The sequence below is a fragment of the Sminthopsis crassicaudata genome, chromosome 2, assembly GCF_048593235.1.
Source record: "Sminthopsis crassicaudata isolate SCR6 chromosome 2, ASM4859323v1, whole genome shotgun sequence".
Lineage (NCBI taxonomy): Eukaryota > Metazoa > Chordata > Mammalia > Dasyuromorphia > Dasyuridae > Sminthopsis > Sminthopsis crassicaudata.
Window position 1 is genome coordinate 560,903,908 of NC_133618.1, and position 27,771 is coordinate 560,931,678.

The following is a 27,771-nucleotide window of genomic DNA, read 5'->3' on the forward strand; positions in this document are numbered from 1 at the left end:
GAGGTGAAGAACAACAAAATCTAAGAAAAGACCACTGGATTATGCAGCTGAGATCATTGATAGTCTTAGAGGGATCAGTTTCAGTCTGATAAGTGGGATAGGAAGCCAGATTTCAAAGGGATTGCTTAAAGGAGTGAACATATGTGTGTATGGGATGGAGAAAACGGTGGCAATGAATATAGACAAGCTTTTCTAGCAGATTGGCTGTGAGAAGGAGTTCAATCCAATTTCATTCTTAGTTTCACTGCTGCTTTCTAAAATAACCTAAAGCACCCTAAATAAGTTTCTTGTCTCAGTTTACACACTTGTAAAATAGTATTGAAAATCTCTGCTTTATCTAAAGAAAGTTAGTTAATTGCTGAGTTGTGCATCCACAAAGTTTAAATCATAATGGCAATGTAACGGCCAAGAACCAAATTATTTTACCCCATTAGGAGGTGGCAAGAAGTTCTGAAACATTCAACCCTTAAACATGGCTATGATCTATGCCTGAGAAAACAACCCCGCCAAATATGGTAATGAAAATTTTAAAAGTTTCTTGAGGGAAAAATAGATGACTTTTCCCACATAATACACACTCAGTAAGGAGTTGTGATTTCAGCAGCAGGGGATTCTCCATGTGGAAACTCTATCAATCTCAAGTCTCCACTCTCTTGTGACGATTTAAGTGTCGGTGGCCTGCAGTGCACTAAAGTTAGGGCCACATTGCTAGTTGTGGGAGATTGGGTTTGAGCTAAGTGTGCCCGACTTCAAACTTTCTATCTATCCCCTCTGCCAGACTGTTTTGTTTTTACAATGAATATTATTTATTTTACATTAAATATCACTACAAAATAAAGATTTGTCCTTCTGAAGAGAAGGCTACTGTTACTTAAAGGTCTTTGATTTGTTCCTGCAGTAGAGATGATACATTTATGTGGGTTGCTGTGGGCGGGTTTGTAATATAGTATCTCCTTGTTTTTGAGGAAGAACATAACCGAGTCCGGGGCATGGATAATTCACTCTCACTTCACTTCGTCTTAGTTTTTGGTTGGTTTGTTTTTTAATTCCCACTGCATTTTTTTTCTTCTCCAAGAAGAGGAAAAAATGGGCAAAATGGGTCATTTACCTTTTAAAGTCGTACTCTGCGGCTCGGCTCGGAAGTTAACATTCTGAAATGTTATAATTGAGATTACTAACAGTTACCGGGCGCGTGAGAAAGAACCGGCCAAGCTCGGGTCTAAATAACTTTCTCCAGGGTCCCCGTGGGAATTTGGGAGGAAGAGAAGGTGTCTGAAAGCTCAAGGAGGGCGAGGAGCTGTGGCCTTAGGGGTATCCGCATCCCCGGCGCCTCCCCAGCTGTCCCTCTCGCGCAGCATCGCGGGGAGCCGGGGCGGGGGGCAGGCGCGGAGCACAGCTCCCCGCCCCAGCCTCGCCTCCCCTAGCCTCGTCTTGCTGCCCGGACCCGCCCACGTGGGGCCGCAGCCCATCGAATGGCTCGGTGCAACGTGTTGGCGGCGGCTGCGCGGGCTCTTCCGGCCTCCGCCGTTTCCTGCACAGCAGAACCCCCCAGCCCTCGCTCGGCCCCTCGTCTCCTCCAGCCCGCGACCCCGGCAGTTCCCCCGGCTCGGCCCAGCTCCGCGCGGCCCGGGTGAGCGCAAGGCTCCGGTTAGTTGCAGCCGCAGGCATCATGATGAGAGCGTTGCTTTCCCAGTTGCTGCTCTTGTTCCTGCTAGCTCCCGGAACCTGGGCTAGCGTATCCATCCCTTCGCCCAAGCAGCAGCCGCAGCCGCAGCCGCCCGTGCCCCCGGAGGTGAGCCCCGGCTCGGGGCGGGGGAATGTCACTCTGCTGGAAGGAGAGACGGGGGCGGGCGGCAGCGCCAACCGGAGCGAAACCTTGGTGACCCGCATCTCCAGCCTGCTCCGGGACCTGCCCACCCTGAAGGCGGCCGTGATCGTGGCGTGCGCCTTCACCTCCTTCCTCATCGCCTGCCTGCTGCTCCGGGTGTTCAGGTAGCGAGCTGGTGCTCGGGCGGTTCTCCCGCGTCCCCTCCCTCCCCTCAGGCCCCCGGCTCTTCTGCCAAGTGACTTGTTGTGTGCTAGGAGAGGGCCTTTGAAGCGCCAGCCGCGTTCTCGATCCTGGAGATGCTCTAGGGTCATCCCAGCTGGGCAGCAGCTGTCATAATTAACTGAGAAATAGCAGGTCATGTGCCTGCTTTTCCAAGGAAATCTCGACTTCTTGCTCTAGCGTAATGTAGCAAATCAAGCTCCCCATGAATCTGAATTTGTGGTGTGGGCGATGTTTACTGCAGCGGTGTCTCGATTTTTGCACGTTTTGTCAGAAACTTTAGGACTATTCCTTCGGCGCTTTGGGCCTCAGTTCCCCCTTGTGGGAAAAGACGGGGAACTCCAGGCTTTCTTCAGGCTCCAAAGTGCAGTGATTTCTGTGACCTTTTTGCTTTCTCCATCCTCCCATTTTATTATTTCAATTGATGTCTTTCCTCATCCAAAAAAATCTCTCTGTCGGCATTCTTTTTAGCTTGGTCTCTGATGCCTTTTTTTCCAATCCATTTTTTACTTTCTGAGACGCGTTTGTAAAGCGGAGTACACAGGTGCTGCTTCGCGCTGGGTGTTACTAGGGTTAGAGCACCACGAAAGGGAACCTGGAGATGTTTATATTTAAGTTGCGGCTCTTCTTTTCTCAGTGCAAATAATCCCTTTTTCCTTTCCCGGTCCCCTCTCCAGTGCAGATTTAAAAGCCACAGGAGGAGTTATAGTTAAAATAATCACAGTAGCAACTATGTAGCATTCCATTATCCCATGGGATCCTTGGGTTAAAACTGAAGCGGAGTGAGGTCGAGTGATTTAACTGAGATGATACAGTTGCAGCTAACGCTGAATTTGAACTCCTGACTCCAGGATCAGTTACTATATACTGTACTATCTAGTTGCCTGGTGGAAGACTTGTGTTTGAAATTCAAAATTGCTTACCTACTAGCTTTGTGTAATAGTCGGAACTTTTCTGAGCTTATTTCCTCACCTATAAAGTGAGGATGCAATACTGGTGCTACTTATATCACAGGGATTTTTGTTTGTTTTAGTTTTGCTTTGGTATCCTATGATATTTATTTATTACCATCACTTATGAAGATTAGTAAACCACTTGTTAAATAAATTACCTACAAGAGTATGAGTTGCCCAAGGCCACTCAAGTAATAGTGTCCTTGATTCCAGGCCTGTTCTCTACTAAACGATAAGGGTCTCTCATAGTGGACCACAGATTTAGAGAGTGAGGGGTTATCTAATCCAACCTTCTTATTTTACAGTTGAGGAAACTGAAGCTCAGAGAAGTTAATGAACGATTTGCCCGGGATTAAGCTACTATGCAATAGAGCTAGGATTTGAATCTAATTTCTTCCTTTCTTTCTTCCATTGGGATTAAATTATTTGCTCAGGATCAAACTTCTGGGGATCTTTAAGTGTCTAAGACTGGAATCGGGGTCTCCTGACTCCAAGACTGGTGTTCTAACCATTGGGCCATGTAGCTTCCCCAACCCAGTTTCTTTTGACTCCAAATTCAACATCTTTCCAATGCCAAAAGCTCCCATGGTTGTTACAGAGAGAAAGATAATAGTTGTACAAGTGCTTGGTGACCCTAAGATGCTATGTAAATATAAGCTATTAATTTTGATAACAGGATAGAATAATTAGGATGTAAATGAGACATAAGTAAAAGTTGAGTAAATGAAATGGAATTGCACTCTAGGAACTTTTAAATGAAAAGTTTATAGATTTTAGGGCCAAAATAATGCGTTGATTCTACTTCAGATTGCATATGTGATGGTGTTCATGGAAATAGGGATGACTATGTATCTGAGAGCTCATGGAGAAGTTAATGTTCACTATGGGAATGGTGTATCTGTGTGTGGCCACACAATAATTTGCTGAAGTAGCATTTTGTGTAATGGTTGCAAGATGTTGATCCTGCTTAGAGTGTAACAAATGTGTCTTGTTTCTCAGCTGAGTTTAGCTGCCCATAACCTTTGGGGGTCAGGGTTTCATGGGTCATTTGCCTCCATTCTTGAGCTATCAAACAAACACTTTGATGTCTGTTGTATTCATAGGTGCATGTGTGAAACAAGAAACTTACTGAGTGTATGAGTGCCATCAACAGATGGGAAGAAACTTTGGTTGCAAGTTTAGGGGTCTTGGGGAAAACTTTTGTGATTCTTTGCTGCAGAACTTTGGGTAAAGGGTTTTCCTCATGGAGAAATAAAAATAAACAACACACTGTGTCCTAGAAGTAAAGGAGCCATGAAAAACAGGAGATGGGAAACCATAAATCCCAGAATTCTCCTGGCTATCCAGTTGGAGAACTTAAGTGGCTAGAGAAATAGTTGTTTGGATATTTCAATTGTTAGTTGGACCAAAACATGAAACTAAAGCCATAAGACTAAAAAAAAAAAAAAAAAAAAAAAAAAAAAAAACAAAAGGAAATACTTTAACTCTTTAGCCAGCATGCTCCTTGTTATTGCCCCAAGAATGGGAAGTAGAATATAAACCAGCATGGTTCCAGATGTGAAAGGACTGCATATTTGAGTCAGGCAGCTTACTTTACAGACTAGAGAGGGGGTGGATTCTTGTTTACTTGGGAGTGGAATGATAAAAAAGAGATTAGTTTTTCCAAGAAACAGCTGTCATGGCAAACTGATTAGTGTTTTCTCCTCCTCTAGACCATTTTTATTTGAGTAAGCTTCTGATCCTATACCTGTGGGCAAGAAGAATCTAATTAGTTATCTATGTTGGCAAAAAGGAGACTAACCACAAACTTGGTAAATCTAATACTCTTTATAATTCTACTTTTAGGAAATTCCTTTTCAATTTTCTTTAACTTGTATTCCATAAGGATGGTTTACATGGTTAATTGTTATAAAGCTGAATTAGAATTTATGGCATAAATAATGCCATTGTTTTTTCCTTTGAGGAAGAAGTAAATTGGAGGGTGGGGTAGAAAATCCTTCACCTAGCACAACCTAAGTCTCTCTTTTCTAAGAGCTTTTCCTCTACTCCATTCATATAAGCAAATACTTCATTCAAACTTGGTTACTCACTATTCCCATTCATGGCCTGCATTTTTCTTTTGCTACTATGGTTCTTGTTGAAAATCTCCTATTAGGACTTTAATGACCCAAGTTCCACCTCCCTCATGAAACCTTTTCTCCTGCTTCTTTATTTGAGGGTTAGGATCTCTTCCTCCTAATTTTAGCACTTTTACCATTTTATCTATTATGCCTACAGTTATATATTATAGTAATACAGGTATTTGTCTAACTGCTGCTTTCCCTAATAAATTGTAAGCTTCTTGAAGGCTTATTTCTTTTTATTTTCCACATCTACAAGTACAATGTCTCGGACATAGTAGGTATTAAATGAATGTTGAAAAATAGAGATGATGTGGAGAAAAATGGAGATAGTATTTATAAAATAGCAGATACCTCCAATGAGTAAATTATCTAATTCAAAAAAAAAGGGCCTGAGGAAGAAAAAAAAGAGGGATCAAAAAAAAAAAAAAAAAAAGATCACCTGAGGCAGGGTACCTTTGTTTTTGACCTTCTGAAAGTCAAATAGTAGCTTTGAGGCTGCCTTCTAAAAGTCACTTTTCCTCAGATTTTTCCCCCTAATAATTCTTTGCTTTTGTTCCTGACATTGAGATCATGGGTCAGAATTACAGTTGGAAAGTTCTTTAGAACTGTGCCATTCTTTGCTCTTCTAGTCCCACATGTTGTCTGAATATAAACTTAGCAGTTCTGTTTTTCTCGAGGCCCGTAAGGTCTGGTGTGACTTGACCAAAGGTTCTATAAATAAGAAAAATATTATCAGTCTCTGATTTGCAAATGCCTAGCTTACAAACTACAACTATAGAAATGATTACTTCCCTCCTGCTCTATTTCTCATTTGCTCTATAAATTGTGTTCAGCTGTGAACCAAGGGAAGGAACTGGGAAAAGCAAGATAGCCAAGGTAAACTGACCTCCTAGCAGGCTCCCAAACAAAGTGGCCTGCCGAGAAGGTGACATTTCCCTTCTGAAGGAACTTCAGGGGCCAAACCTCCTCATTTTACAAATGAAGAAACTGAGGCCTAGGGAACTAAAGTGAAAATGAAAACAACTTGGTACTAAATGTCAGTATGACAGTAAGACTTAATTCACAATGGCTTACATTAAAATAAATGGCTTTTGAGGCACAAAATGTCATCACTCCAGTCTTCAGAATTATTTGTCCATTTGCTCCCATTTACTTTCTGCTTAAATAGCTATATTGATTGTGTACTCTTGTTCTTGTTCAACCACTTCTCTAGAAGTCACTATAAACTTCTATCTGAAAGGAAAGTTTTCTTGGGTACTTGGAGTTGGGGTGGGGCTGGGCAATATGGGTCAGCTGACATTTCCTGGTTTGGATCAGTGGCAAAACTTCAAGGCAAGATTCTTTTTTTTTTTTTTTTTTTTTTTTTTTTGTGGAGACTCCTGAGGCACTGGGAGTTCTGTTTAGACTGTGCGCTAAGCAGAAGCTAAATAGTAAACAAAACAAAACATTCCCTACCCCTTACTCCCATCACTCTATCCCAAATAGATTAGTTGTTGCTTAAATTGTCATCTCAATTATACGGGAAAAAAAATTCCTCCCAGTATCTTTAGTAACAAAAAGGAGCCCAGTTAACTATTTTTATGACTTTAAAGGAGAACATCAACATTTGGTTTGTTGATTATGATAAAAAATACTGTAGAACTGAAACTTTTGTTGTTTTATGTTTCATAATGCAATAAGGTGTCAAAGTATCATAATAGATAAAGTGCTCCTGGACTTGAAATCAACGTGATTTCAGTTCAAATCTTGCCTCAAATGCTTATTAACTTATGTGCCCTTGGTCTGCAAGGTGAGAGTAATAACAATATCTACTTCCAAGGATGGTTATGGGGAGAAAAGAAAGATATATAAGTAAAATACTTTGCAAAGCTTAAAGTGCTTTATAAAAGCTAACTACTATTATTAATGCTTAATGAGTAAAGGTGTTAAATTAACTGCATACAAATTAAAGTGAGAATATATGCTTTTACAATTACAAGTCATAAGATTTCAGCATCATTTCCTACTGCCCCTAATGCTGCTCTTCTAACCCATTTTTTTAGTACTACGTTTGACAGATTCAACTCAGCTTTAAAATACTAAACTCTCTTCTAGTGCATTCAAATTATGATTTGATTTACCAAAATTTAATTTGTATTCAACTTTTAAGGAACAGAAATGCCTTTTAAATTGAGGTATCCCTGTATCCATAATAATTTAGAGCAGAACATCTGCTTCCCTAGACTAGAGGCTCTTGAGCCTGAGGGTCTAGATTTTTTCTTTCTTTTGAGACCTCAGTGTATTTCATCTGCTTGGGTATTGGATTTCTTCATTACGTCAATAACATAAATTGAGTTTTATAGCCTTATAGTTTTATATCTTATGCCAAGCTGTGGGTCTGCATGAAATGTCACTTTGGTATCTTCTTCCAATTGACAAGAGAAAATCCTCCCTTGAATTTCTTACCAAGTCTTTTGTTTTAATAGGTTTTTTGCCTTTATACCATCATAGCACATAGTGTTTTTAGGTTTTAAGGATCTTGTATGTGTTTATTTTGCAGATATAGCATGAGGTAATTATATATATATATATATATATATATATATATATATATATATATATATATATATATAAAATTTTAGAAGGAAAGACGAAGGAACTGATGAAAATGTTTTGCAGTCTTCCCCAGAAATAACAGAATAGATGCTAATAAATTCAGATTTTAATTATATATTCTGTGGTCCAGAGACCTTGGACTCCTTGCTATTCCTTCACATGATACCCCATTTCCCAATTCTAGGTGTTTTCACTGATTGTCCCTCATGCTTGGAATTCTCTCTCTCTCCTTATCTCTGCCACCTTGCTTCTCTGGTTTCCTTAAATCCCAGCAAAAATTCTACCTTGTACAGGAACTCTTTCCCAATCTCCCAATCGCCCTGCCTTTTCTGTTAATATATCCAAATTATCCTGTATATAGCTTGTTTGTTCATTCATTTGCATGTTATTCTTTCCATTAAACTCCTCCAGAGAAGAAATTTTCTTTTGTCTTTTTTTTACATATACCTAATACTTAGCACAGTGCCTGATATATAGTAGACAATAAATCTTTACTGACTCACTGTGAAGGCTTAAAAAAGAAGAGGGTGGAAGGGCATTATAAGTAAAGATAATGGTGTGAGCAAAGATTCAGATGTAGAAAACATAAGACATTTCCAGGAGACGATGTGTAGACCCTTTTGGCTGGAATGGTGAGAATGGAGATAATGCTGGTAGATAAATGAAATAGATTTTAAACTAGATTGTGGAGGGCACAGAATTTAGAATTCATGCTATAAATGATGGGGAACCACTGAAAATTCTGAGTAGGGGAACAAATAAAATTATCCAAAGGATGTATTAGCATAATTAATCAAATGACAGTATCCTGTATGACTTGGAACCTGGAGTTTCCCAGTACTCCAAAAAAAATGGACAGAATTTGTCAAATGATTAGTTGAAGGTTTTAAGGGAAAGGAAGGGCTAAAAGGTGACTCCCTTTAAAGAAACAAACAAGTCAAGAAGGAGAGCTGGCTTAGCAAGTTAGACAATGAATTTAAGTTTTAGGTCAGAGTTTGAAATTGGTGGAAATGTAGAGTAGATATTTGCAGATATGAGGTTGGAGCCAGAAAACAGATCAAGGATGGAGATGCATCATTTCATAGAAACATAATTTTTTTAGCAGGAATCAACCTTTGAGATAATCTAGTACAACATGTTTATTTTATAATTGAAGAGACAGGCCCAAAGTAGTTAAGTGACTCTAGATGTCACCCAAATAGTAAGTGTCAGAGCCAGGATTTGAACATAATTCCTGACCCCAAATTCAGTGCTCTTCCCACAGCATGATAGTATAGTATGGTGGTTATAGTTGAAGAATGGGAAAGGATGAAGTCTTCAAGTATGAGAAGAGAAGAGGGTTAAGAGCTGAATTTTTCAAGACTTTTCCTAGAACTGGTGATAGTGGGAAAAGCAGGTTGAAGGTAAAGATGTTTCTAAAGTAGTTTCTGTTTTGCTATATGGTTTTTTATAAAGGGTTCAGTGCTCCTGAGAGATTGTATGTTGGTCATAACTGATAGAGAGCTGGCTTTGAAATTAGGAAGTCTTGTGTTCTCTCCTTGCTAAAAACAGGTTAGCTGTGTGACACAGGACAGTCACCTAATCTCTCAATGTCCCAGAAAGCTCTTTAAGGCTACATTGCAGAGCAGGGTCCTTTGGAAAGAGAAACTTCCTCATTGAGATTTCCCTATACTTAGCTCCTCGCAAAAATGAAACATCCAGCATGGCATATAGTAAGATTATTACACCAGGAATGTTGATATGTTACACTTTTGTTAGGGTTGGGGGTGTCTGGGGCAAAGACCAACTCCTAATGATTCTGCTTTTCAAAAATTGTCTTGAGAATGGTGTCCTCGTTCTCTATTGGCATTTGCAAACAAAAGTACTCAGCCTTGTATAAATACAAACCTGGAGAAACTTGTCTAGCAGAAATTGTTATCACTCTTTTCCCTGTGACTTCTCTAACACATTAAACACAGAGGGTCACAAGGACCTGGCATGATGATGGGAGGTGTTTGGAAAGATCTCATGAGAGCACTGAGAAGATATTTACTGGAAGATTAATGGTACAAGTGTATATCTACTTTCCAAAGGTTAAAGAAAGGAGAGTAATGGGGGGGAGGAGAGGGGAGTGTGGGAAGGAGAGAGAAAGGAAGGGGAAGAGAGAGAGGGGATGGAGAGAGAGAGGGAGGGAGGGAGAAAGAAGAGTGAGAGACAAAGAAAGAGAGAGGGAGAGAGAAAAGAGAGAAGAGAGATAGAGACTTCAAACAATTAAAACACAAAAGCTCTATCTTTCCCTCCCTCCCTTTCTCTCTCTTTCTGTCTGTCTCTCTGTCTCTGTCTCTCTGTCTCTCTCTGTCTCTCTTTGCCACTCTCTCTGTGTCTCTGCCTGTCTCTCTCTGTCTCTCTCTTCCCCTCCCCCCTTCTTATTACCATTTTACCACATATTACCTCTTCCTTGGTGCCAATAACAAGGTACAGTGATGGATCAAAAAAGGTTCAATGGTAAAGTATGTCCTGAGGGTAATCACTTTAATGCACACAGTTGGAAACAATGCACTTTTTGTGATTTAGGGAGATTTTGAAGCGTAAAGATTTTCTTGGTATCCTTTTTGAAAGAAATCTTAAAGATCATTGTTTTGTATGGTGGAGGGGAAAGGGAGGTTGGGCTTGTGATTTCATAGGCTCTAGGTGAGAACTCCCTTCTCCAGGATAGAAGAACGGAATGCCTGCATTAATTATGAGAGATTAATCAACTTGTTGAGGTCATAAATGCTGAGGTGGGACTTGAACTCAGGTCCTCCTGACTCTTAGCATCTCATGATTAACATGTATGGAGTGCTTTAAAGTTTGCAAAGTGGCTTTACATATATTATTTAATTTGATCCCCACAAAACTCCTTGATGTTATTACCCTTTTTGTACAAAAGAGAATGTCAGAAACTCTGAAGGTACTTGCCCAAGGTCCTACAGAGAAGTTTTAGGGGTGAGATTTGAATCTTGGTTTTTTCTGTCTCCCAAGTCCATTTGAATAATCCATCACATTCACTAATTCCTCAGAGAATTACATGCCTATAGATTGCCCCAAAGAACAAATTTCCTCCTTAAAATATGTGATGGGTCTGCAGAATTCTGGAGAATCCTCCATCTTTCTTGTTCAACTTATTGGGGAATAGTTATGGCTTAATTTTTCTTTGTTTTTCTTCCCCAATCCCTGAATAGGAAGAAGATGTATGGTCCAACAGCAAAGCTGAGAATGTAAATAAGTTGATATTAGTAGAGAAATTTATGCTCTTGTGGTACTGCCTTTGTGTTTGAATGGAACCTACTTAAGGCATCCTATTGAACTTGCTGGCTAGCAATCCAACCCATCTGCCATTGTAGTCTTAAAGTTGAGGATCCAACTTTTGTTTATTTGGATTTTTGTGTAGTGTTTTCATCAGAGCAATATTGACAGCTGCCCTGGAGAATCTGATTACAGTAACAAATTATTTCTTGAGCAGTATAATCTTGGGATACTTTCCCCACCTTCTTATCAAGTGTTGAGGAAATGTGTGTGTTGGGCTTGACACAGTAGTGGGCTGTGACATTCCAGTTACACATACTCTCAAACATTGCTCTTTTTCATTGTCACAGACAGTGAGTTGAAAAGTCCCAGCAAAGTGACCTGTTCTCAGCTCTTGAAAAAGGTCTGACTTTAATCGGGTTAGGGTGAAATGGTGTGTATGTGGGTGTCTAGATAAAGAAGAAAATGATTGACAACCTTTGAAAGTGGTCACTATTTTTACAGTCGTCTTCAGTTTATTGATTACTGAATAACTAGCCAAATGAATGTTGTTTTAGTCTTAAATAATTTCCTCTTTTAGTTTAATCTCCTCTCATTTCTAATAGCTTTACTTGTGTTACATAGTCACATTATCAGCAAGTGGAAATATTTGACCTGAGTCTTAGTCACTCTTATGGATGGATAGTTTTTGATTCTAAGGTCTGTAACACTTAGTGATTTTTTTCTTTTCTGTTTTGGAGCAGTATAGTATCTGAAGTTCTATTATAAACTGTTTTATCCTCCCAATAAAGTAGGTATGGATTAAAATGAATAATTATACTTTACATTTTTGTAATTATTTATGCCTTTTCAAAATACTTGCATCCATTATTCATTCAACAAACACTAAGCATAGATTATGCAAGTATTAAATCACTACTGAGTTCAGGACACTGTATGGCTAAAAAAATCAGGACAATGATGTAGTCCTCCTTGTCTTTCATGAATTTATAGTCTAATTGAAGAGAAATGACATAATACTAATATTACTATAATGCAAAGATGAAGAATTATCAATGGGCAGCCCTATCTCTTTGATCTTTAATTCTGTATAAATGAGCTACATATAGCACCGCCTGCCAATATTAATTTCTGCTCTTAAATTTTTTTAAAAATTGCATCAAGTGAACTGGACAGCTTTTGGTAATTCTTGTCCCTTAGTTTTAAAACCAATAATTTTAATTTAAATTATTTAGTTTAAATAATTTTAAAACCAAATTTTGCTGATCTGTGAGTGATATCTATCCTTTGAAAAACCTTTCTAGGTTCTAGAACTATTCAGGAAATTAGAAAGATTCTGAAAATGGGTGAAGCTGGTTATAGGATGACCAAGTACAGTCACCATTTTGCTTTGATTGTTGAGGATATTCTGGTCTGGTACAAACTTAACTTATCAACATCATTTTAGACAGGCCATCTTTTGTGTTCGTATGTTTTATTAGAAGACTTATTTGGATCTCTTTGTAAGACTGGGGCTGGAATAGTTCCTCCTTTCCTCTCTTCTCTTCTAATTGGCAGCCAGCTGCTGAGGGGAAAAAAAACCCATATATTTTTAATTTGAGAATACACGACAAGACTTCTGACTCCTGCTGGAATCTTGACTCTGCCAGTGCACAGCAGATTTTTCTATGTAGTCTTTCAATCCAACTCTATTTTCACCCCTTACTTGACATTACCTCCAGTTGAGCCACAGGCAAAAACTCGTCTAGATGTCATTAAAGACTTCACAAGTTTCAGTCTCACCTTATTAACACCCAGGACAGTTGAACAGCATAAAAATTGCTTCCTTTCCATGAGGTTTGGGAGAATTGGTGGTTAGAAATGTAATTTCTAAAGTTCATTACATCAAAATTGTTGTATGAATCACGCATGAGGGCTTTTTCTAATGGCCGTTGGGATAATTTTCAGAGTTTTAAATTATTCTCTTAATAGAGACAGCAAGCTTAGAAAGAGCCTGCTCTACAGGTAGTGACTTTTCAACCCCTCGATGTTTCTCCCCCTTAGGTTCCCATGGACTTCGTAAATGTTTAGGGACCTTATTAAAGCTTTGCAGATGGTTTTATTGAGTCTTGTGACTGAGAAATTAATTGCGAAGAAGGAAAACTAGTTTAGACTTTATTCTGAAGGACTTTGCTTCCCTCCTCCCCCCAGAAGCCTTGTCTGAGCCTTGAGAAATCTCCTCAATAATAAATTTAGAGGTTTTTTGAAGACTTTTCTCTGAGGTCAGCAGTGATTTTACCTAGAAGCCATTTACTCAAATAGATGTGAAATTCTCCAAGTGTGGAATCATTTAGTGAGACTTGCATTTTAGTAGCTACCTATGATTCCTTGGGCAAGTTTAGTTTGACTGTGACATCAGTTATTAGGTCCTCTAACTGCTAAACATTGTTCTTTCTTGATCCTTTGTTCTTACCTAGTTCCTAAGATCCCCACATTCTTTTGAAGCTTAAAGATTTATTTCCAGATTTTATTTGGGTGCCACTTTCCCTCAACATTTGGGTGATACAGCATTGAGGAGGGACCATTGATTGACCTTTTGTTCTGATGAGAACTTTAGAAATAATTCTAAATCATTTAGGGAATACCCAAAATAATTTCCCTGGATATAGTATAGCATAAAGTTAGGAAGGTGGGTGAGTAGTTTTGGAGATTTTGGAGGTTTCGAAGATGAGAAATTAGTAATCTGGTAATGAATGGTTCTTACTTTAACATCTTCCCTTAAGTCATTCTTTTGACTTACCTTTATTAATGTTTTTATTCAGAGGCTAGGTACTGAGTGATGGTGGTGAAGGAGGAAGAGCCAGAGTTAGAAAAGCCTTCGTCCCTGTCCTTTTAGAGCTTACAGGCAGTCTAATTATTAATTTATTAAGCATTTACCCTAAGCCAGGCACAATGCTAAGTTCAGGGGCCCCAAAGAAAGGCAAGACCAATCCCTGTCAGCAGGGAATTTATATTCTGTCGGAGGTAGGAGGGATGTTGCACAAAGCTATTTTTATAAAACACTATATCTGAGAAGTACAATACAAAGTACTGGGAAAGGTTCAAGGAGGACTGTAATGGAGGTTGGGAATCAGGAAAAAGTGACATTTTTGTAGTGCTAAGGATCAAATGAGATAATTGTAAAATGCTCAGTATATCATAATTCTGGCATATAGCAAACAGTATAGTGATGTTAGCTGTTATTATTAATTATTATTATTATTAAAGATGGGCAGGAATTTAAGAGGGAAAAGTCATTTTTAGGTATAAAGGCCAAGTGTGTTTGAAGGACAGACTACTGGAATTTATCCATTAATTAAAATAGACCTTTCAAAATAGTATTGTCAGAATTACAGGAGGTTTTAACTCTCCTGGAGATTTTTTTGGCCAAAACAAAGAGATTTAGGAATTATCACTTGCTGAAAGAGAGGTAAGAGTGCAGTGATTAAGAGAGGAGGGGGGCTGGTCCTTCTATCTTCACATTCAATTTAACAATCATTGGCCATATGTTTATTTCTTTCAAACCCCTCCCCACATAATAACATTATCTTTGTGAACCAGTTGTTTCCTTGTGACTCGGCTAGCCTCTCCTATTCCCATATTAAACCTTTTGAGCTTATTCTATTCTGATTATATGTATTATATAAACTGGGTTTTATTGTATGTGTTTTTATGTTTCTGAAAGTGAGGACAGAATATCTAAGGTTACAGGCCAATGATTCTCAAACTTTAATGTTGTGTGATGTAATAGAAGAAAAAATTCTGGATCAGGAAAAATCCTGAGTTCAAATTCTGACATTAATATTTACTACAACTGTGAATAGGTCTCAGTTTCCATATGTGAAAAAGAGAATTTGAATGAAATAACCTTAAAAAGGACTTCAAGTTCCAAAATTCTTAATGCAAAGTATTTTGCTATCTACTTAGAATACTAAAATTTTGTCAATTTGATGGACCCCTGCCAGCCAGCCTTCCTTTTCCCCCAAATACTTATCTCTTCTTTTCCTAAAAATTGATGGAACACATCCATGCAACTTTATGAAAAAAACTCTTTGAATACATATACTAGAAGTTACTTGCAGTTTTAATGCAAGCATATAGAAAATTTTTGGATAAAAGTGTATTTATCCAATGAATAACCATATTCTGATTTCTGTCTTTATTTACATAGAGGAATCAGTGACTGCATCAATGTGAGTACCTTGTATACTGCATTTTCATCCTATGCAAGCTTCAGCCATAGCTGTTTATAAATCCCTCATAAAGAAATTATACGACATGCCAGTGATTTTTTGTTAACTCTCAGATTGTGTAGCATTTGGATTGCCCAGCTATTGACTCTTTGTCTTACTGTCTAAATTACTCGGACATATATGGTCTCCATGTCTTTCTTTTGGCATCTTGTCTCTGACAATCTACCCACATCACTGTGCAGCTTTCCATTGCTTTTTGGGTCACCTGCAAGTTTGATTCTTTCCAGATTGTGCTTTTCTATAATTGGGAGCCATATAGCACCAGCAGATGATTGTTGTCATGAAATAGATGGACTTTTGTGGAAATGAGCAGTTTAGGAAGGATCACTGAAAATACTGCTGCATTTTCCAAATGCCATCTATGATATTCTTGTTTTTCTGCTCATTTCTAGCCTTAGCTTGTTGTCTTCCTGTCTTAAGATATCCATACTAATGGACTAGCTTGGTGTACTGTCCAAATAGCATAGTCCAGGAGGTGGACAGTTTCATTCTTTAGCTTTAATTTTCATTGTGTTTTGCTTCATGTGTGTTTTGCTTAAAAATGAGTACATAAAAGTACTTATATGAAAAGGCTTGTCTGGAAGAAGGCACTAACAAATGAAAAGTACACCATCATATAACTCTTATGGCATGAATTTATCAGCTATGTACTCTGTTTTTTGAGTAATTGTTTTAGAGATAGAAATACTATGCAGCCTTTCTCCATTAGTGACCCATAGTACCCTCTTCTTTTCCCTAGGTGAAAGTTTATTATGGTAACTCACTGTTATCATAAATCATTTTATATTTATGATTATGTGGATTTGTTTTGTTTAAAGCACATGGCATAGCCTGTCTTGTGTATTCATTGAACGTGATTTCTAAGAGTGTGTGTATATATACATATGCTTGTTTGCTGATAATGGTTTGAATAAGAAAAATACAGTTTTATCCTCATATGTTTGGAGTATATGATAAAAGATCTAATATGCCTAGCTTGTATTTTGTTTAAAAACAGATTCCCAAATTTCATGCTTATGGGATTTTGTTATTACTATCTTGGGAACTGTCCTGACTTTCAGTTATAATTGACCACTTTACTTACGTGTTCAAAATTCCAAGCGTAACATAGTGTGCCTCGGAGCAATGTGAGAAGGGTGCTAAGCCTTGTGAAATTAAAATGTGCTTCTTATGTTTGAAAGGTGCATATTTTGTAGTGTTTGAGACTTATCTATATCGTTGACTATTTTAAATTAAACAAACTATCATCCCTGTTTGTGAAAAGACAATAGAAGAGACAAGTGTGTTTAGAGAAGCAGTTGTGAACTATGGTGACTTATCAGTAGAGGAGAAATTTCAGCTTGAATGATCTGAGGCTTTGAAACTTACTTGAGAAGGGCTTAGTTCTATGCAAATATATTAATTTTTTTTTTTTTTTTTTAGAAATTGGTAATCCACAATTTTGTAAATGGGCTGCTGGGTGGTACAGTCGATAAAGTGATGGGCCTGGAATCAGGAAGACTCATCTTCCCAAGTTCAAATCTGGCCTTAGACACTTACTGAGTGACTCCAGACAAATCATTTAACCCTGTTTGCCTCAGTTTCTTCATTTGTAAAATGAGCTGGAGAAGGAAATGGCAAACCACTCTAGCATCTTTGCTAAGAAAAACCCAAATGTGGTCATGAAGAATTGGGCACAACAGGAACAAATTTTGTAAATGTGAGCACTCATTTTATTAAAGTATCCATGGGATGCAAGGCACTGGAAGCTCTTTGCTTTAATCTATAGCCTATGTAATTTGCTGGGGATAATAAATTTATCATCACTCAGTGGGCAGCTTTCTGGTGATGAAGCTCTTTGAACTTAGCTACTCTGTCTAATCTTAAAATCATTGGGCCCATCACTGAGTCTATACTCAACTCTTACTAAGCTATCAGGACTTAGGAGAGTTTTTGATTGTTTTGCATAATCTTAAGGACTCAAAATCTGTTTTATGCCATGTGGAGGCATCAGTTTATGACTTTTATCAATATATGTTTTCTATACTCTTAAAAATATGTCATGGCTGGTATCTTTGTGTTTTTTTCCTCAGTCAAGATAGTACTCTTCCTTAATTTTCATTTCAGCTTATGTTCTTAGACTGTTACAGAGCTGAAAGGAAGCTTAGAGATCATGTTACCTAACCCTTTTATTTTATTAAGGAGAAACCTGATGCTTTTAGAGGTGCCATGATTTATCCAAGGTCAAAACTGTGGCAGAGCCAGGAAAAAACCCTGGTCCAATGCATATTCCATTACCCCATAATATATATCACAATAACTCTTGACAGTTCTTTCAGTTGGGAAGAAAGATAACTTAGGAGTAGAGTAGAGATCATTGATTTCAAACTTTCCATTGTATCCTCAATGGTCTGTCACTATAGTATAAAGTAACATTTCAGCGACTCAAATCTCCAAATTTCCTTCCTATTTCCTCTGGCTTTGTAGGGATACCTTTTCTTCTTCAAGCCTTTTTAGTAAACAGGCTGCCTCAGGCCTCCAGTGATTCAGTATCTTTAATTAGCATAGACAGGAGATGACATGTTTGTGGTCATCCTTGGGGGGGGGGGGATACAGTGGCTAGGGTGTGAGAAGCAGAAGATTGTCCTGGAATGATGTGTTTTATATGAAACAAGGATCCTGAGAATGAGCTCAGTTGCCGATTCAAGAGAAAGGAATATAGTGGGAATTGGTCTTCTGCGTCAGAGAGCTATAATAAACCCATTCCTTTTGCAGCCTGAGGTGAAGGCCAGGGCAACCTATTTCTTGTATTTCTCTATTCTGTAAGTATTTTTCTTCCTTCCTAGGTCTGGAAAGAGAATAAAGAAAACCCGGAAATATGATATTATTACGACTCCAGCAGAAAGAGTAGAAATGACTCCTTTAAATGAAGAAGATGATGATGAGGAAGACTCAACAGTTTTTGATGTCAAATACAGGTATATTTACAGGTACAATATCAGTAGCTCTCATAAAGACTTCTTCCTTGGCTTCTAGTGTTTGGGTGGATATGGTGAACTGCATTTTATACTCCTACCTGTCAGGTCCTTGAAAGTAACTTCTAGCAGGTGTACATCTCTGAAGTCCTCTTCAAAAAATACTGACAACATGGAGAGTATACAGAGTTTCATGTTTTGTCCTTTAAACTAACATTCATTTCCCACCCCCTCCACTCTATTGCTTCCCAAATTGTGAAATAGATAAACTGAGAAATTTGATCTAAGTGAGGAAATTATAGGAATTGGGTCTAAAATAATAAACTCCAGCTCTTGTTTCTCGTGCATTTGCCATAGTGTAAAATGATAGTATAAATTTGTGCCAGTCAAACAATATGCACACAAACTGGAATTTCTAGCCTTGCTATAGTAGGTTCAGAAGGGCAAAAGGTAGATTAATGCAAAGAAAAGAGTATATTGTCTTGTCAAGCTTGAAACACAGGGATGTTTCTTCAGTAAATCAGAACAAAATCAGAATGACTTTGTTTTTTCTAGAACGTTTGTATCTTTTAAGTTCCCTTGCCCTCCTGGAATATTTCAGAATTGATAGATTCTTTTAATTGGATGGTATCTTAAGATGTCATCTAAGTCTATTTAAGTTCTATTCCAGATGAAAAAAGTTTAAGTGACCAAAGTCAAACAGTTGAAAGCTGGGACAGGACCCAAAGGCTTCTGATTCCCACACCATATCAATATTTGTTAAGTGTATATGATGGCACAGAGATAGGCTGTAGGGACATAAAGCCAAAGAATGAAAAACGACCTTCCTGGAGCTTTTATCCCTCTGCCTGATTTGTTTACAAAGGTGGGTAAGTGCTAGAAAATTTGACAAAGGGAAGTACCAACAACTGGGAAGATCAGAAACCTCTTTCCATAGGATGTAGAATTTAGATTGGACCTTGAAGGAAGCTAAGAGATGGAAGAATGCGGGCCAGGCATGTAGGGTGGTCTTTGCAAAGCTTTGGAAGCAGGAAATGGAACATTGAATTCAGAGAATAGCAAATAGTTCAGTTCGACTACAACATAAAATATGTGAAGAGGAGTAATATAACATGTCTGGAATGATAGGTTAAAGCTGTATGGAATTTTAAATGTCAAATTGAGGAGTATATTTTATCTTTAAGATGGTAGACACTGAAATTTATCTGAGCAAATCCCAGGCCTCCAAGATTTCTCATACAATTTGTTTGATTTTTGTTCATATTTTCTTATGTATCTGCAAAAGAAAGGAAGGTTTTCCTCTTAATATTTTACTGTCTTGGGGATTCCAATACTACACATCCTTGTTTGTGACCCCTGCCCCCTGTTCTGGTCCTCCCTGTTTTCAGTAATGTGTTTACAATCTCCTGGAATCCTCAAGAACATATTCCACCCCTTATAACCAGGAAACATCTTCTTATTGGCTTTTAGGTTATTTATAATTTTAAAACATTTTGAGAGCATATTGCACAATCCCCAGCCATATGGTCTCACGAGGAGAAGATTTTGTGGGAGAAATGGCTATGTGGGGCAATGGACAGTTTGGGATGATTGAAAGAAGTATATGGTTTCCAAATGCACTTCAAGATAGTTTCTCACTTCTCTTCCTTTGGTCCCTCTTCCTAGATCCTGGAACCAATGCAGTATTCATCTGCCCTAGATTGATAAACTAATTTAACTCTATGTACCAACATGATATGCTTGGAAGCTTACATTTTTCATCCACTTTTGTTTTTGAATGTTGATGATTAGATTAATTTCAGAGTGGAACTTTTCCATCAGACTTGTTTTAATGGAGAGATTGTCATGTGGTGAGATACTAAATAGCATGGAGTTTACTTTTTTATTTCAAAGACAGGCATGTTTTAAGTTAGAACAAAGTCAGAGCAACCTTGTGACTAAATAAGAAAAAAGAAACTCTTTTTTATTTCCTACATAATTCATCCATGGTCCTTGTGCTTCCTCTCAGAAAAAGCTACATTTAATATTGGAGATGTGACTGAATCATGACCTTATGTCTTGATGGTTTCAGCACATGATATTCCACCTGCCCTTTTGCGCAGTGGGAGAAGGGAAGTCATGTTTTTTTGCACCAGGACAATAATCTGAGGATTATTGCACACAGTTCTTATGATAATGCCATGTGACTGATATCCTGCTGTGAGGGTAAAGGCAGGTTTAATTTTCCTGGGGTTTTCTACCAGGTTGGAAATTTGATTAAGGGAGAAGGCAGGCAAGTTTGCTTCTGGATACATTCTCCCTCCTCCTCCTCCTCCCCCAACCAAGACATTCTAATCCATGAGATAAAAATCTTTAATTTTTAGGGTCAAATTTGAGGCTATTTCTACAGAAACACATGTTTCCAACTCTCATTAGCAAAAAAAGCAGGCTGATCGAAAGGTGGATAAACCAGCTTGAATCACTCTGAAAGAATTAAGATTGCTGCATGTTGCAAAAGGTTAAGACCTGAGTTTTGAGGGTTTTATTGGATGGACTATATACATTTACAAGTACATTGATTTATTTCCTGAGTTACAAGTTGATATTGGTAATATGCTGCATCCCACTTGTACTCACCATGCATCCAGGGCCTATAGCTCTAATTTATTTTGAGTTAGTCTTCTGTCAAACCCTTCAGGCTATTCCTTGAGCATCTCATGCATTCTAAATTCCAGCCACACTGGCCTGTTCCACATTTCCTGTGTACAACATTCCACCTCTCTCTTCCCATGGCTTTTATAGACTGTCCCTTTCCCTGGAATAGTTTTCTTTCTTACCTCTTCCACTTACCACCAAGGATCTCTTCTTTTAAAAGCCTCTGCTCAAGTGCTGCCTTCTACAAGAAAGGAAGGAACATAGGAAGAAAACATTTATTAAAGACCTACTCTGGGTCTGACCCTGTACAGCCTCATTTTATCCTCATAGCCACCCCGAAAGTGCTATTATGATCCTCATTTTACAATTGAGGAAATTAAGGCAAGCAGAGGTTGAGTGATTTCCCGAGTTGCACAGCTTGGGTCTTCCCGACCCCAGGCCTTGTGCTCTATGTGTTTTGCCACCTAGACCATCTAGCTTCGAGAAGCGTTTGCCCCAGCTGGTGATGCACTGGTTCCGTATCGGCTTGGAATGTATTTCTAAATTCACTGACCTGTTTTTGTGTTATTTCTCCCTCGCAGTATGTAAATTCCTTGAAGGCAGAACTGTTTAGATTTTTATTTTGTATCCCCAAGCCTACCTAGCATTGTGCCAGGCCCATAATATTTAATAAATGCTTGTTGAACTGAATCTCCATATCTTGGCTCCGGTGCTCATTTATCTGACAGGGAACATTTGCCATTTTGACAACTGTAGCATAAGCTGATGCTAATAGGAGAACAAGTCATCTCTGCTACTTCTTCTGCCATAGCCTCCGGAAAGGGAGCCCTCCCTCTCTCCTGGCAAAGGAACTTCTGGATGTTTAAAAATAAAGTGACCCTTGCGGAGTAATGGGAGGAATGCAGCGGGAGGGGGATAAGCGTAGGGTTGGGCACAGCTCTAGAAATACCTACCTTCCCGTCCTCTTTGTGGCTGTCTGTTCTTGTGAATGTGATTAGGAGCTATTTAGTTTTCTACTGGCATGCTAGGGAATGTACCCAGCCTCTTGTGGGTCTAAGACTTGGTTTCCTTGTACAGTTTTCAGTCTGGAGTTCCCTGGGATGCAGACTAGGACTGATCTGAGGTAGTCCAAATTGCTAGAAATAGGATTTAAAAAAGATGTAATTTGCTAATCTTGCACCAAAAAGTTAGAAATCAGAGTCTGTCTGGGTGCTTTTATGCTGGTGCTGCACAAATTAAAGTGGGTTGATATGACTTTTTAGTCAACATCTTTTCTAAGGTCTCATTAATGGCCTTGCTAGGAAGGCTTCATTTCCACCCCTTTGCCCATCCTGACAGCAGCCTAAACCATGATAATCTTCAGAGGATTAAATTGCTAACAGTAGAAGGTAAAGCATCATCACTGAGACCAGGGGGATGTAGATAAATATGAAAATAGTTTTTAAGTCATTAATTAGTAAAAGTTTAGAATAATTCCTCTAGAATCTAGGGTGCATGTGAGTGCAAATGAATGGCTAATAACTTCAAAGTGAATCTGGAATGCCCTTTAACTACAGAAAATGTTTTTCCCCCAACTTGATCAGTTGTAATTTCTACCTCAGCTTGGAAGAGGGCTTGTCAGTCTATTTCAAGGCTTCAGCCTAAAATGTTGAAGATTGCTATTCATACATATTAAATATATGATTTTCTAACATTTCATGGATGCCCTTTGCTTTTATGTCATATTAATTTCTTAATATGCTCCTTTTGCCTCTTTGCCCATCAGACCTTCCCTTGTAATAAAGATAAAAAAAAATTAAATAAAAAATTAAGCAAAATAGCCAAGCATCAGTTGTATCTGACATATATGTAACATTGAATACCTATGGTATCTCCATTTCTTTAATGAAAAGAAGGGAAATATATCTTCTTCGGAGCCATAGTTGGTTATTATAATCATCCAATATTCAATTGTATTGTTATTTCCTTTTATGTTGTTTTATTTACTATATAGAGTGCTTTCCAGTTTCTGCATCCTTCACTGCATCCATTCATATGTCATCCCATGTTTCTCTGAATTATTCATATTTTTCCTACTGTTATGATATTTCATTGCATTCATGTATCACAATTAGTTTTATCATTCCCCAGTCAATTGGTACCTACTTTTTTGCCACCACAAAAGTCCACAGTAGGAGTAGCAGCTGTTATCTGTAGGTTGGGCTAGTCTTGAAGGAAATGGGGATGCTCTTTGCCTTTTTTGCCTCCTTAGATATAAATATCAGCCTATTGGGAATTAGTATCTGAGGTTTTAGTGGGATTCCTATTGACCCACAGGGACATCTTTCTAACCTAGCATTGCTAATTGCCATGGTAACCACAGAGGTTGAGAAGAATAGTAATTTATCTGCATTTAGTATCCTTTTTTTGACTTTAGGAAATGTATCTTTTTTTTTAACCTTATTCTAGTAAAGTCACTTTTATTGCATTTTATTGCATGTGTGTCTCATTGCATTGGATATTTGTGAGTGAATCACTAGACTGACTTGAATTAGGCCTGGCCCAGAATATTGTGTTAACATGAACTCTTATAGATCATATTGTATCAACATTTAACTTATTCATAAAATAAGGCTTAGAGGGAATCACAAAGTCCATTTTTGCAGTCCCTGGGTAAGCTTTGATTTTTTCTCCTAATTTTACTTAATCTGATACTCGGCTTTGAGCATTGGCTACCCTGAGAATTTGGAGTCCTCTATTGTAAGCTCAGCACAGTTTTGTGACTGTAGACAAGTCACTTAATCTCTGAACTACACTTTCCTCATTTTTACAATGCAGAAATTAGATTAAATTTGTTCAGTTTATTCCATAGCTAAATTTTTATGCTGACATTTTATATTTTCACATCATCCATTTCCAGTTTTCTCTCTCCCTACACTCTTTTTTCAGAGAACCATCCTTTGTAACAAAAAGGAAAAAAGGAAAAAAAAAATCAGTCAACCATGTCATCCAAGTCTGACAATATATATATATCACTGTACAAATGTGGTGTTCTCCACTTCTACAAAGGGGGGGGGGTATATTTCTTTGATGTTAAACTTAATCATGATAATTTCACCAGGTTCCATTGTGTTGTTTCCCTTTACATTGTTGTTGTCATTAAACATATTATTTTCTTAGTTAGGCTTATTTTGTTCTGCTTCAGATTTGCTAGTAGCTCAGAAGTCTTCATATTGTTTCTTAAAGCACAGCAATATTACATCACATTCAGAGGCCATTTTGTTAGCCATTCCCCAGTCACTGAGCATTAACTTTATTTTTGCTATTTGTTACTACAGAAAGTGCTATGGATATTTTAGTGTGTTTTGGACTTTTCTTTCCAACAACAAATATTTAGTACTTACCCTAGTCTAAGGCTAATGGTGTAGGAATACAAAGACAAATTTTTTTTCCTGTCTTCAGGGAGCTTCCATTCAACAACTTTTGCAAATTATTTTTTTTTTATTAAAGCTTTTTATTTTCAAAACATATACATGGATAATTTTTCTTTTTTTAACATTGACCCTTGAAAAACCTTGTGTTTCAAATTTCCTCCCCCTTCTTCCTATCCCTTCCTCTAGATGGCAAGTAATCCAGTATATGTTAAACATATGCAGTTCTTCTATACATATTTCTACAATTATCGTGATACACATACAAAAAAAATCAGATCAAAAAGGGAAAAAATGAGAAAGAAAACAAAATGCAAGCAAATAACAAAAAGTGGAAGTCCTTTTTTTTTAATTAAAGCTTTTTATTTTCAAAATATATTCATGGACAATTTTTGACATTCACTCCTATAAAACCCTGTATTCTATTTTTTTCCCTCCCTTCCCCACATCTTTTCCCCCAGTTGGTAAGTGATCCAATATATGTTGTTAAACATGTGCAATTCCTCTATACATATTTCCACAAATATGCTGCATGAGAAAAGTCAGATCAAAAAGAAAAAAAATGAGAAAAAACAAAATGCAAGGAAATAACAACAAAAAGAGTGAAAATACTATGTTGTGGTCCTCATTTAGTTCCCACTGTCCTCTCTGAGTATATATGGCTTTCTTCATCACAAGACCATTTAGTTCCCACTGTCCTCTCTGAGTATATATGGCTTTCTTCATCACAAGACCATTGGAACTGGTCTGAATCACCTCATTATTGATGAGAGCCATGTCCATATTGCTGTTGCTATGTATCCATTCAACAACTTTAAACCAGTAAGGAAACAAGAAACATTTTTAGAAAGCTGAGGACACTATCTATAGGAAAAAGAAAGGGTTTCATTTAGAAGAAAGCCCCTGAAGGAAACCAATGATTCTAAGAGATAGAGAAAAGAGTGAATTCCAAATAGCTCCTTAACCTCTTCCAAGGGTCCAAAGGAAGAAAATATGGAATTTAGAGTTTTCCCCAAGTTTGTTTCTTGCTTGCTTTCAAATGCTATCTTTTGTTCAAATTCTCTCTTGTGGAGTTTTATCAGAAATAGCTATGGCTGAAAATTACTATATTAATAATCTACATCTTCTTAAACACCTACATTTGCATGCAGCATTGAACTAAGTTTGGCAGTGTACTCACAGCAGACTGTAGGTTTTGGGATGGAAAAAGTGGTAAAATGCTTATCCCTTTGTGTATTGACACTGTTTATTGGACATGGCATAGAAGGAATTCTTTTCTTTTTCTTAATTTTTTTTATTATAGTATTTATTTTTCCAAATCCATGCAAAGATAATTTTCAACATTCACCTTTGCAAAACCTTGTGTTCTAAATTTTTCTCTCTTCCACTCTATTCCCTTCCCAAGCAATCCATGTGCAGTTCTTCAAAACATATTTCCATATTCATCATGCTATACAAGAAAGATCAGATCAAAAATGAAAAAAAAAAAACATAAGAACGAGGAAAAAAACAAGCAAACAAACAGCAACAACAACAAAAGGTGAAAGCACTGCATCAAACTACATTCAGTCTCCATATTTCTCTCTCTAATTGTGGATGGCTCTTTTTATCACAAATCTATTGGAATTGTCTTAAATCACCTCATTGTTTAACAGAGCCAAGTTCATCACAGTTGATCATCATATAATCTTGTTACTGTGTAGAGTTCTCTTGGTTCTGCTCACTTCACTTAGCATTAGTTCATGTAAGTCTTTCCAGACAGAAGGGATTCTTTCCCTATAGGGGTTAGACCCTGTAGAGGGTCTCCAAGGTCTCTGAACTCTCAGGTGTTCTGCGATTTTGAATCTATTACTCAAAGCTATGAAGTTGAAGTGGGAGTCAAGGGATCCAAGTTCTAGTCACGATTCTTCCACTAACTGGTGGACATTAAACAAATTATTCCTTTGGCTGTTGGTTGCTTGATTTGACTGTATGTTGCCTCTCCCAGTAGACTGTAAACTCCTTGAGAGCAGGGACTATCTTTTATCTCTTTTTGTGTCTCCAGTGCTAAATAAATAGGTGGTGCTAAATAAATGCTTCTTGTTAATTGATTTATAAAAAGTGGATTGTTAGGTGATTTCTAAAATTCTTTCAAGTTCTCAGTTGCTCCAAGTCTATGAGAAGACAGATTTCCTATTAAGGAGCTTGGGAATATTGAGATAAAACTTCTCATTCCCCTTAGAGTTTTATTTTCTTGCAGTCAGATTGGTCTCAAATTTCACACACATAGGCTTTAGATCATAGATCTAAAAGTGGAAAGAATCTTAGAAGTCGTCTAGTCCAACTTCCTCATTTTGCAAATTAGGAAACTGAGGCCCAGAGATGGTGACATGCCCAAAGTCATTGAATTCAATTCCTGTGACTCCTATGCTCAGTGTTCTTTCTGTTGCTCCACTGTAATTGTTATCACCATATTTTTTTTTCAGTTTTCAGTAGCAGGTCTTCCCTGCTGTCTGCTTTTATTCTTCCAACTCTCATGCTTTTGTGCACTTCTAGAGGTCAGAAAACCACTGAGGCTGGGTCCTCCGTCTTTTTATATTATTTAACCTCAACTGTGTCTTTACTTCTACACACCAATCTTAGTTATTTCTACTTGACTAACTACCACATTATTCACTAAGGCTGCTAAATCTTGTGTACCCAATGTCACTCTTACTTCTCTTTTCATCTTCTCAGCATATGCCTTCACTTTTTACTTTACTGAGATGATACTGAATTCTCCTCATGGCCCTGCCCACTATTGTTGTCCTTGCTGTTCATAAACATGTCCAGATCTCTCCTATCTTTAAAAACAAAAACCTTCTCTATTCTGTCATTCCCCCTAAAACTCTATAATAACCTATCTCTCTTCATTTTCAGTCCTCACTCCTAGAAAGAATAATCTGTACTTGCTGCCTCTAATTTCTCACCCTCTATTCACTTTCCAGAAGATCTTTGCTGGAATAATTTTTAAAAGGTCACCAGTGACCTCTCACTTGCTAAATCTAATGACCCTTTCTCAATCCTCATATTTTTTCCTCAATCCTTATTTTATTTTCCTCCAACATTCTGTGCTATTGCCCAGCTTGTCTTTTGAATTCTTTTTCCTCCATTGGCTTCTGAAATCAGCTTTTTCATTGTTTTTCCACCTGTCTCGCTACTCCTTCTTGGTCTCTTGCCTAGTTGTGGGTCTCCCTTAACTTTTGTCCATCTCCATTTCCTAAATTTTCACCCTTGACAACCTTATGCTCATGAGAATGTGCTCAGTTATCACATCTTTATAGCTCTATGTGAACAAATCTAAAGTGTCTATATCCATGTAGATTAATCCGTCTGAACTATGTGTCTTTTCCCTGAATTGCACTTTCTTGGATAGCCAATAGCACTTCCAGTTCACTTGTCTACAACTGAACTTGTGATCTCTTTCCTCCTAACTTCATTCTTTCCTTTTTCACAACTTTACTTTTTCAGTTGATGAGACTTCAAATGTTTTTCAATTGAT

The 27,771-nt window shown here is 37.8% G+C and overlaps 1 protein-coding gene across 2 annotated transcripts in view; it reads left to right on the forward strand.

Moving 5' to 3' along the window:
• Positions 1-1,046: 1,046 nt before the first annotated feature.
• Positions 1,047-27,771, forward strand: part of FAM174B (family with sequence similarity 174 member B) — a 34,811-nt gene continuing 8,086 nt past the window's right edge. The window contains exons 1-2 of one of the 2 annotated variants that reach the window (XM_074295078.1): positions 1,047-1,992; positions 18,079-18,222. In XM_074295078.1, coding sequence (XP_074151179.1) covers positions 1,670-1,992; positions 18,079-18,222 — 467 coding nt within the window. In that variant the 5' untranslated portion in view covers positions 1,047-1,669. The remainder of the gene's footprint in view (positions 1,993-18,078; positions 18,223-27,771) is intronic. The other variant, XM_074295079.1, reaches the window with a different exon arrangement.